At 40.8% G+C, this 12,335-nt stretch overlaps 2 protein-coding genes across 3 annotated transcripts in view; one reads left to right on the forward strand and one right to left on the reverse strand.

The window, feature by feature from the left end:
- JMJD1C (jumonji domain containing 1C) overlaps nucleotides 1-2,589 on the reverse strand; it is a 329,744-nt gene extending 327,155 nt beyond the window's left edge. The window contains exon 1 of one of the 2 annotated variants that reach the window (XM_076010029.1): nucleotides 2,193-2,589. The gene's annotated coding sequence lies outside the window, so the exon portion shown is untranslated. The remainder of the gene's footprint in view (nucleotides 1-2,192) is intronic. The other variant, XM_012762734.3, reaches the window with a different exon arrangement.
- REEP3 (receptor accessory protein 3) overlaps nucleotides 1,819-12,335 on the forward strand; it is a 101,455-nt gene continuing 90,938 nt past the window's right edge. The window contains exon 1 of the mRNA XM_012762736.2: nucleotides 1,819-2,054. Coding sequence (XP_012618190.1) covers nucleotides 2,023-2,054 — 32 coding nt within the window. The 5' untranslated portion in view covers nucleotides 1,819-2,022. The remainder of the gene's footprint in view (nucleotides 2,055-12,335) is intronic.

Below are 12,335 nucleotides of genomic sequence, written 5' to 3' on the forward strand. Positions count from 1 at the left end.
ACATCTAATACACTATACATGTCCTCAAATATTTTACCATACAGATTAGATATGGGTAAAAGCAGAACAATAGGTACTATTAATAAATAGAAATTAAAGTAATAAATTATGGGGGCCCACAAAAAACTGAATAATTGTTATTGAGGAAAAGCAAGGACATCTTCGTGGCATAGGACACTGAAAAACAAGGATTCTAATAGGTAGAGAATGGAGAGAAAAGCATTAAAGGAAAAATGAAATCCAGGCAAAAGCACTGAGCATAAAAATATAGGTTGGTTCAGAGAAGAGAGGTAGGGAAAGAGTACACTGGTGTTTGTGGAGTAAGGCAGTAAAAACTGAAGCTGTAAAGATGTCTCAGGACCTGTTCATGAAGGGATTTGAATAATATTCAAATGCATTTGAGTTTTATTAAGCAAGAGAGTTCTCCAGAAAACTGGTGCTTATGTGGCACACCTTATGCCCAATAATGTTGAATAACCAAAAATAAAAGATTCAGAAAGAATGTAAATTATCACTGAGATTCCTGAAATAAAAATACATATTCTCAACATAACAAATAAGCAAATAGAACCTAACCCAAGAGCAGAAAGCAGCTTCTCAGTATGCTTTTTAAATAATCGAAATATACCAAATTTATTGACTGTGACAACTGAAAAGAACACAGAATAATCTATATACGTCTCCTGATTTGTTTCCAAGCAAATTGGAGCACCTCCTAAAACATGTTATTTACTGGTGCCTCACAGCACCCTTGAAAAGAAAAAGGCAGACTACAGTACTATTAACCTCTTTTTACTGAGAAACAAAAAGAATAAATTACAGTATGGTCACAAAATAAGCCACCATGTTTTCTAGGACTTAATTAAAGGCTCCAAGCCCACATTTCATCTTTCATTCTTTGCACCATCCGAACGCTAGAATTATCTTTTACTACTGTCGTCACTGGAAAAAGAAAGACCAAGACTAAACTTTAAAATCATTTTCCCAATTTGGTACTGGCACCAAAAAATTGGAGATTTTAAATTCTACTCTTGAAATGATAACTGCGAGAACTGTAAGGTGTCCACAGTAATCCAACTTCCCAGAAAACAGACGGTGGTAAATTGGAGGACGGTCAGGAATCCTAGGCCCAGGTTCTACTTTGAATATCTGGCAGGCTCAGGGAAATACCAGAGATTTGTGTCTGTAAAACAGGCTTTGCAGATGCTCTGATGAAAAGGTGTCCTGAGAGGCCCAGAACAGTGGCATCACTACACCCACGACTGCAAGCGTGACATCCAGTGCTCTCCTCCTCCGCCCCTCCCTGCACTGCACCATGCATCATGCGATTCTTGGTACACACTTCAGGCCTCTGCAAGGACCTCCTGCCGTTTCCTTTAAAATGCAGGACTGTGGTATGCCCTCGGTGCTGGGCCTCCGTAAACCGAGGTACCGGATGTGCCCAAGCACGCCTCCACATCTTGGCTCTCCAGGATCTAGGGCCTAGGCCAGAGGATTCCATTGCACAGAGTTCCTGCTAATATCTGATTTTTCACACACGCATTGACAATCCCAACCCCCAATTCCCTTCCACAGCCTCCTGCCCACCTCTCACCACCAGGTGGGCGTCCCAAAGACCTAGAGGAGGAGGGTAAGGGAAGCGAGCGCGTAGGGGTTAGGGCTGCGGCCCCGAGGCCGTCCAGCACCGGCCGGGGTCCCGCCCGGCCAGCCCCCAGAGCCCGGCCGCCCGGCCCCGGCCCCGGCCCGGGCCAACGCGCCGCCGCCGCCGCCGCCTATCAGCGGAGCGCAGGGGCGGGGCCGGCCGGCTCGGCTGCGGCTCCGCCGGCGGGCGGGGACGGGCGGGGGACCGACCGCCGCGCGACTCGGGCCGCCGCGCGCAGACACCGGGCCCGGCTCCCGAGGGCGCCAGCGCGGCCCCGGGGAGCACGAGGAGCCGGCGAGCGCGCGGCCTGCCGTTGGCGGCCTGGTCCGCGGCGCTCAGCGCCCACCCGCTCCGGAGGTGGGGCCCAAGCCCCCGGGAAGATGGTGTCCTGGATGATCTCCAGAGCCGTAGTGTAAGTGCCGCTGCCGGCGCCCGCAGCCTGCGCGAGGCTCGGGGAGAGGTGTGGGCAGCGGAGGGGCCAGAAGGAAAGGGAAGGCCTGAGCCTGGGCTGGGGTGGGGTGGCCCGGCTCCGGGCCCTCTGCCTCCTCACCCGGGTCCACGTCGCTGCGGGGCTCCCTGCGGCGGGCGAGGCTCGGGTTGAGGCGGCGGCTGCGGCGCGGCGCGGCCCGGCTCGGCTGCGTGCGGCTCGGCGCCCCTGCTCCGGCGGCGCTGGGTGGGCAGGCGCGCAGGGCAGGCGGCGCGCGCTCCCCGCTCCTGCTCCCCGCGCTGCGCGGCACCGCCCTGCGGGCCCGGGAGCGGCGCGCCTCCCGGCGGCGCCCTGCGCAGGCTCGGCTGACGCTGAGCGCGGGAGGCTCCGCGATCCTCCCGGGGATGCGGCGGCAGCGCCGAGCCTTTGTATCCCGCGGCTGACGGGTTGCGGTGTCTCTCCTGGCGGCTGATTCCCATTTGGTCACGTGTGGTAGGAGGAGAGATTTGCCTAAAAACCGGAGACCTCTCCCCCCCCCAGATCAGGATCCCTGGGAGAGGTCCCAGTTGTCCCAAGATTTGCAGTTTACCGAGATGGGAGGCTGTTACTGAAAGGTGACATCCATCTCCTCCGCCCAGATTCCTGAATTTGGCCTTGTCTTGGCGGAAATATTTGTTAAGTGATTGAGAGGCTGCAGGTGCTTGTTGGCCTTTGTTCAAAAGTATCAGTTCTTTTCGTTGTTCTTTTACCGACAAGTGCTACAGGTTTGTAAAAAAAAAAAAAAAATTCTGAGTTGTGTTAACTCTGTAAAGGTAATTTGAATAAAATTTAAGCTGATTTCTTCCTATCCTCCCCATCTTACTCCTCTCCCCTTAAAAAAGAAAAAAGTCACCAAGTAAACAACGATGATATAGATATAGCTAGGGGACCGTGGATTCATCATTATTGATTCATGATCTCTAGAAGTAATATTATATCAGTACCTTTATGAATGTATATGCGAGGCGGCAGGCTTCTCTGATTAGCTTTAGAATCTGGGAAAAATTAACATTACCAGATTTTTTATTTCCATTTTAACTAGGGGAGAAGCAGCTAAGTTTTCTGAATTTGGGTTTTATTTTGTTTGGAAGTGGATCGCTCAGTAGCCCTATTTAATCTGATTTGCAATACAGCATTCAAAATTTGTTGTTTGATTAAATAACAAACCATTTCTAGTTCTGAAGCCCCAGAGCTTCTTCTTTTCCTCTGTACAAAACAGAAAATCAAGAAATAAAAGTATACCATAACAAGTGCCCTCAGATTGTTTTTTAGCCCTTTCCAGGCCTCCCTCCGAGTCTGTCATTTACATAATCCAGGCATACCTTTCTTGACCTAGTAGATGTCTATCAACACCTGTTCCTGCATCTAGAAAATCAAGTGCCCCATTAAGAAGCTGTACTTTTGTTTTGTTTTTTTTTAACTTGCTGAGTTCCTTTGACTAGTTCTTCAACTGGTAGACAATTGTAACACACTGTGATTTAGTTTGCATTACTCAAATCAGATTTTTTGTTTTTTAATCAGTGACCACAACTATGAATGTCTGTTCCTGGTGCTACCTTTAATACAAAGGTCAGCAACACGTAGTTGATCTTAATGGAACTGACAGTTCAGAAATACAAATATCTGCAGTACAGATCAGAATGTCAAATCTTTAAGGAGTTACACCCAGTGTAAAACTCAGTGTTAGACAAGGAAGGGATTATATCTGGTTGGAGAATCAGAAAAGACAAGGGAGATTACATTCACATTGGGCCTTAAAGAATGGACCAAATGTAGGCAGCCAAAGATGGAAAAGGAAAAGGATTCCAGATATAGGAATCAGTGTGAGCCAAAGCCCAGAGGAGGGAAATCCCAGATTAGTTACAGTGGGTGTGAAGGACTGGGGAGAAAAAAAAGCTGAAAAGATAGTCTGGGGCCTCTTTTCAAGGAAGAAGGGATAAATTTTATAAGGTAGCAACAGTCTTGCTTTGAGAGATTCTCCATGCTTGTTGTGTGCAATGGTTGACAATGGAGAGACACTGAAGTAAGGAGACCACTTAGGAGGCTACCTATAATAACTGAGGAGAGAGGAGTACAGCCTGCAGCAGCAAAGCCTAAAGAATTTAAGGTTTGAAGGAAAGGAAAGGAACCAAAAATGTGAGGAAAAGAAACAGTCATGGAAACACATGTATTTATCAAGTGTTAGGAAACTATATTTCATGAGCCATTAAACGATAGCAAGTTAGAGAGCACACTTGTCAGAGAAAATAAGCATCATTCTGTTTTTCCCCTTTGCTCCTGTTTGTCTGTCTGTAAACACAAAAGCAGTCCCAGGATCCACACAAACTTGAAAACTTTTTCACACCAGGAGACAGAATTTACTTACATTCTTTCTAACCCACCGGACCTGCCAGCCCCTCCTGACTGAAATCAAATAGTTCTCTCAGCATGAACCTCTGGTGGCACTAGCAAGGACCACAAAGATCCTCCATAACCAGAGGTCCCTGTATGCATGAGCACTTTGTCCCCAGTTCCTGCAGCATAACAATGGGGGCAAGAGCGCTGGCTTTGGAATCAGACCTGATGCCACTTAATAACTGTGTGGTCTTGAACAACATGCTAACCCCACCTGAGCTTCAGTCTCCTTGTCTTAAAATGGTTTTATTAATAATATTTACCTCATAAGACTGTTGTAAAGATTAATTTAGTTTAACTGAAATGTGCTAAATGTGGTACCTGCATTTAATACACACTTAAGGCCCGAGTGCGGTGGCTCACGTCTGTAATCCTAGCACTCTGGGAGGCCAAGGCCAAGGCCGAGGCTGAGGCTGAGGCCGAGGCTGGCGGATTGCTCCAGATCAGGATTGGAAACCAGCCTGAGCAAGAGCAAGACCCCATCTCTAATATAAATAGAAAGAAATTAACTGGCCAACTAATATATATATATAAAAAAATTAGCCGGGTATGGTGGCGCATGCCTGTAGTCTCAGCTACTCGGGAGGCTAAGGTAGGAGGATCATCTGAGTCCAGGGGTTTGAGGTTGCTGTGAGCTAGGCTGACGCCACGGCACTCACTGTAGCCTGGGCAACAGAGTGAGACCCTGTCTCAAAAAAAAAATACACACTTAAAACATATATTAATATATAGTAGATATATACTTTTTTTTTTAATGGGAGAGAGGAGGAAAATGATGTAGGAAGAAATATCAGTGGACTATCATCAGGAAACCTGGAATTCAGAACTGGTTTTGGTTATATTAACTGGCTGAATGACCTTGAGACAGCCTCTTGGTATTATAGACCTCAGTTTCTTTCTCAGCAGAAGCAAAGGAAACCTGGTAATCTCCAAGCTCTTATGTTCAGCTCTAGCATTATGTGATGGTATGAAAGTATTCTTCATTATTTAGTCTGTTTAAAGTCAAATAGAAAAATTAGCCAAGCATGGTGGCTATAGTCTCAGCTTTGAGGGAAGGGAGGTGATGAGGCAGGAGGACTGCTTGAGCCGAGAAGTTTGAGGTTGCAGTGAGCTATGATGATGCCACTACACTAGCCCAGGCAGCAGAACAAGATTGAGTAAATAAATTCAGTTAACTTACTTTAACTTCACAGGTTAGATTGACAGTTTAGTTAGCAATTTTTAAGGGACAGTAATCTCAGATTACCAAGTGATATTACATATACATCACCAAATGATACCCGTACCTCTCCTTCTGAAACATGAGTCTCACAAATTGAAGGAGATCCCAGTTTTTTCTTTAACTTTTCTTAATTTATTTATATGATATAACATTGTGATTAAGATCTAAAGGACTAAAGCCCGAGTGCCTAAATTCAAAATCGGCTCTGCCATTTATTGGCCATAACTTACCCGGTAGGATTAAACCCAATCGCATCCATAACACCCATAGTCTATCATCTGGCACATAGTAAGTATTCAATAACTGCTAGTAGTTGCTATGAGAACAAGGAAGAATATATTCCCTTAAAATCCCAGCATACAGAATAGTTAAGCTGTTTTCAATTTACATTTTTTATTTAAGTCTCTTTGTGTAGGTTGCATAGTTGTAATTATAGTAAAAGTTTTATACTGTTCTTTATTATCACATTATAAGCATCTTCTATGTTGCTTTGAAATCTTGTTTAATACCTCCTATTTGGTCAGGCCACTATTCATAATTTTCATAGCCATTCATCTATTTCTAAATTTTGTACTAAGTTTCTAATATTTCATTATTATAAGTATTGCTACAATGCAATTATAATGCCACAGTGGACATCATTTACTTATTTTTTAAAGTACATATTTCCTTCTGAGTATTTCTGAATCAAATGTCATGAATATTTTAATATCCATTGATATGAATTGCCAAATTACTTTTCAAAAGGATGTTAATATTTCACATTGCCACCAGCAACATATGATTACTTTATACCAATTCAGCCTGAATTGGAAGTTTTATTGTTTTATGCTTTCCTAATAAGTATAACAGATCTTACTGTTTTCTTTAGCATTTTATTTCTTATTAGCAAGGTTGAATGTCCTAATACTAATGGTTATTAATTATATCTCCTGTTGTACAGTATATGTATATTTTGCCCATTTATATCCTGGTTAAATGATAATTTACTGTTTTGTCTCAGCTTCTTACATAATGACGGAATTAACCTATGTCATATTGGATGCAAATGTGTTTTCTCAATCTAATTTCACTTGTCTTTTGGATATTTTATTGTTGATTGTATAGAGAGTTTATAGTTCTAATACAGCTCAACTTGTTCTATTTTACTTTGTGATTTCTTGATCACTTCTAACTATAAAATTAAGTGTTCCAGATATTTGATAAGTACTACTTTCTCATATAGAATTGGATTAGATTGGAGACTTTTTTAATTCTATACATCTATATCTCCCTTCTTATATTAATAACATTTTTATTTTTGTTTTACCATAATTTTATTGTCAGTACTAGTAAAAAAACCTCAATCCTCTTTAACTGATCCTCTTCATTTATATGGGACACTATAATGAATATCTTTAGAGGCTAAATTACATATCTTAGAAACCATACTTCAGCAGTTTCTCCTCTTCTTTCCAGCATGATCTGTTTTTCCTTCTCTGCTAGATCTTTATTGTCAGCATGCCAACAAGCCATTAGTTCTCCCATCTTAAAAAAACAAACTCTTTAACCTAATATACTTTTCACCTTATCACTGTATTTCTCTCCTTCTCTTTAAAGCAAAAATTCTTCAAAAGAATAGTCTGTATACACCATCTCCACTTTTCTTTCCTTGAAGATGTGCTCAACTCATACCGTTTTGGGCTTTACCTCCCTCCACTCCACTGAAATCTTTTGATATAGTTGATCACTTTCTCCTTGAAATGCTTTCTTTGTTTGGTTTTTGAGCAGCCTTGTTTTTTTGTTTGTTTGTTTGTTTCCTTCATAACTCACTGGCCACTCCCTTCTTAGTCTCCCTTGCACATTCCTTCACGTTCCCTGCCCGTCTTAAATTTGGCATGTCAAGGGCTTTAGTCCTTAGACCTTTTCTCTTTTCCATTTATACTCTTCTGAGGACTCTCATTAATTTTACATCTCCAACTCAGACCTCTTTGCTGAACTCCATGTTCATATTTTCAACTGCCTTTTTCACTCCACTTGAAAACATCTGAAAGTCAGGTTAAACTGAAGACATCCAAAACTGAGCTTCTAAGTTTCCTTCCTAGTCTGCCTCCTCCAGCAGCCTTCTCCAGCTCTGTTAATGTCATCGCTACCTTCTAGCTGCTCAGGTCACAGACCTTGGGTCCTATCACTCTTCATTCCTCTCTTTCTCATGTTCCTTATGTTGAACCCTATGGCAAATCTTGTTGACTCTACTTTCAAAATAGATCCAGTTCTTACCACCTTTGCCTATACCACTTGAGTCCAAGCCATCATCATCTCTGAAATGTATTGTTGTGACAGCATAGCATCCTGCCTCTACCCTTGAACTCTCTGCAGTTTATTCTCAACATAGCAGCCAAAGTGATCCTGTTGAAGCCCAAGTAAAGTCATGTTGTTCCCCTGCTCAGAACCCTCAGATGACTTCCTGCCTCACTTAATAAAGCCAAGTCCTTACCATGGTCTACAAACAGGGTATAGACATGTTTGGTCTTGTTCAGCTCTCAAACCCATCTCCACCTTACCTCTGCCTGGCTGTCTTCACTGCAGCCGCCATGGTCTCTGACCACCTCCAAAGTGCCTCTTGCCTGGGAGCCTGAGTACTTGCTGCCCCCACCTCAATGACTTTCCCACAAGCACTGGCTCATTCCCTTCTGGCTCTTTCCCTCACTTCCCTTCCGGTATAGTAAATTCTCCATGGGGTCTTCCTTGACCCCGGAACTCCTGCTTCCCTTCCCTGCATCATTGGTACTTTATGCATACTATGAGCTTTACTTGTTTAATCTATTTATTATCTTAAACAACTAGAAAATAATCCCCATGAGGGCAAGTCTCTTCTCTATTATGTTCATTGCACACAGAGAAGTTCAATAAATACTTGTTCCCATGCCTCACCCCCACCCCAAGACAGGGTCTCACTCTGTAGCGCAGCCTGAAATGCAGTGCTGCAGTCATAGTTCACTGTAACCTCAAACACCTGGGCTCAAGGGATCCTTCTGCCTCAGCCTCCCAAATAGCTGGGACTATAGGTGCATGTCACCACACCCAGCTAAACTTTTTATTTTGGGGTATGGGGTCTCACTATGTTACCCAGGCTGGTCTCAAACTCCCGGCCTCAAGTGATCCTCCCACCTCAATCTCCCAAAGTGCTAGGATTACAGTTGTGAGCCACTGAGACCGGCCTTCAATAAATGTTTGTTTTCTGCAGTAAGAATGAAAATAATGAGTATGAACTATAAATTACAGAATTATTGACCATAGATATACTCCATGAAGTCAGGGACTGTCTTATTTTTTCTCTTCTCCAATGCTTATTTTGTGATTTGTTTTTCTAATGAAAACTGCAGTGAATGAATTATTTGGAAAGAGACTAATGAGCCTCTTTTCTGACATACTTATTCCAGATAGCAAAAGAAGAGAGGCTCTGCACTTACACTAATACTAAAAACGCAATCTCTTTAAATCTTGGTAATCTAGCTAAAATTGTTTTGGGGGTACATAGGGAAGTAGGATACCTTAACAAATATAGGAAAGAAAATAGAATAATATGACTGGAAATGAATGTCATTCTTATATTCATCTTTGGTACAATATAGTAAAAGAATATGACATTTGTGTTTGTTAAGATTATGATACAATTAATGAAAAACATCCTGAGTAATTTTTAAATCCTTATGGAAGTTTGAGGGTAGTCCCAATTTATAAGTGATGTTTTTTCTTCCTTTATATGTGCTCTAAAATGTTTAATTACAAGGCATGACAGCACAAGCTTGTAGTCCCGGCTATTCAGGAGGCTGAGGCAGGAGGATCACGTAAGCCCAGTAGTTGGAGTCCAACTGGGAACATAGCAGAACCCCCCACCCCATCTCAAAGAAAAAAAAAAATTTAATTGGTTGTAAAATTTCAATGATAGCTTAAAAAAAATTTTTTTTCTTTCAATTAGATTAAGGTAGATTTTATCTTTACCATTTTTGATGAGATCTATATGTGAATAATGTACATGTTCATGGGTTGTTTCTAAGAATAGGACACTTACATTGCTGTTAGACAATGAGAAATAAGGTAAATAGGAGCAATGATATTTTCAAGAAAATTGAAAAGTTGAAATCTTAACAGTATATGTTGGGAATGCTCTATAAGAGGTCATCTTTTCTGTTTTCTGTCATTAAGAAAGAAAACACATTCTAAACTATTGTCTTGTTTTCACTGCATAGGCCAGCACTTACAACAAGATTCCTTTATTAGCCTTCATTTCAGAAACAATTTGCTTTTGTCCATTTTTGGTCACTGCTTTTGTATTAGCTATTTCTTTTTCCACTGGATTTTGAATGCTTTCAGGATGGAGATTTTTATATTAAATATTATCTAATTTCAGTATAGATGGAACTGTTTGAATAAATTATATATTACAATAACGGTATCATAAATGGGCAATTTAAAAATCTCAGAATAAATATGTAATATATTATTGTTTTGATCATCACATGGAAAAAGATGACTGCTAATTCTCTAGTAACAAAACATGAGCTTCTTTTTATGTCACCGATTATGCATTTGTACTAAACTACCCCTTTTGTGCCTTTTTTGACGTAATTGAGGAGGATAAAAATTGTTCTAAAAATCTTCATGTTTATAAAACTAACTGGCTGATAAGGGTTTATGTATACTTACGTCTATTACTGAAGTAAACTTACCAGTCTCAGTCATGTTGTTATATTTATAGAGGCCACTATGCCTGAAAATCTGGCAAAATGGCACATTCACTAAGATACTGTAAACAGAGAAAACAGTAGCAGTCAGGATGGAATTATTGAACGGTAGTTAAAGATTACTTTAAGTAATAAGCATACCAGCTAATACTAGAATATTGTACAGCCATTCATAATGATTTTCAAAGTATTTTTCATTTCATTTGAAGATCCTTTTACTATGTCATTGTTTCCTAACCTCAGCATTATTGATATTTTGGACTGGATAATTCTTTGTTGTGGGAGGCTGTCCTGTGCATTGTGGGTTGTTTAGTAGCATCCCTGCAGTTATCACAGCCAAAAACAGCTCCAGATACAGGACTGACATATGCCACCTAATAGGCAAAATTACCACTGGTTGAGAACCACTGTGTTAAGTGAAAAGGGAAGAAAAATATATGGGAGGGAATGAGGCTAGAAGCTGTGCTGTCCCACGTGGTTGGTTACATGTGGCTATTTAAATTTAAATCACTTAAAATTAAATAAAATTTAAAATTCAATCTCTCAGTCACACTAGGCACATTTCAAGTGTTCAGTATCTACTTGAGTGTTTAACCTTATTCTGTGCTACCTTATTTGACAGCACAGAAATAGAACATTCCCATCATCACAGAAAGTTCTGTTGAAGCGATACAGTCTGCTCAGCATCCCCATCTGAAAATGGCTGTGTTGTTTTCCATTTACTGCTTCCATGTATTTTATGGGAGAAATTATAATTTCTATAAAGATATTTGAAAATTTGCAAATGTCCCAGGAGAGCTCTGGCTTAAGCGTTTTCTGTATAAAATACTGTTGCTCTATATAAAACACTGTTATCATAATCTTTTACTTTTTCAAAATTAATTTCTATTTCATTATTTACAGAGACTTTCTCAAAATTGATGAAAATTACTGATTCAGTACACTGAAAATAAGTTTTATAATCATATACTCTGTACATCATTTGTTATATTCCATATTTTTTAAATTTATAAATGAAATATGACTTACAAGTTATAATTTTCCTGGTCCTAGAGGTTGTTAAGATATTAGGAATGGACTAGCAAAGCCAAGGATTACCAGTTTGATGCTCTCCTTACTATTAACAGTATTGTCAACTCTGCAAAATCAAAGCTACCAAGACGATCATGAAAGTAAAAGTCATAGGAAAAATCTAAAAAAGAAAAAGATTGGTACTAACCAGTAATTTAAAACATAATTTCAGGAAGTATTCAGATAATTAATATTGAGAGTATTAATATTTTCAAATAATGATATGTACAGTTTAGGAAAGAATTATTCTCACCCATAAATGAAACATTCTGCTGTAGAAATTTTCATTAACCTTTTATCATGTCACATTTCTGAGAGATTTATTAGTTTGCTGGGCTGATAGAGCAAAGTACCATAATAAACGGAGTCACTTAAGCAACAGAAATTTATTGTCTTACAGTTCTAGAGGCTAAAGGTCTAAGATCAAGGTGTGGACAAGGTTGGTGGCTTCTAAGGGCTGTGAGGGAGAATCTGTTCCATGCCTCCCTCCTAGTTTCTCTCCTAGTTTGCTGGCCATCTCTGGCTTGTGGATGCAACACTCTGATCTCTCCCTTCATCTTCACACAGCATCTTCTCTTTGTGCATGGCTCTGTGTCCAGATTTTTCCTTTTTATAAGGACGCAAGTCATATTGGATTTAGAGCTCACCCTAATTACCTCATTTTAACTTGATTGCTATCTCCGTAAAGACCCCATCTCCAAATACAAGGTCATATTCTGGGTTAGTGGGAGGTAAGATCTCCAACATCCTTTTTTTTTTCCCCCCAGAGGTGGGGGGAGTACAGTTCAACCCACAACAATCTCCTTTGCACAT

This window comes from Microcebus murinus, chromosome 14 (genome assembly GCF_040939455.1).
Source record: "Microcebus murinus isolate Inina chromosome 14, M.murinus_Inina_mat1.0, whole genome shotgun sequence".
In the NCBI taxonomy this organism is placed as follows: domain Eukaryota; kingdom Metazoa; phylum Chordata; class Mammalia; order Primates; family Cheirogaleidae; genus Microcebus; species Microcebus murinus.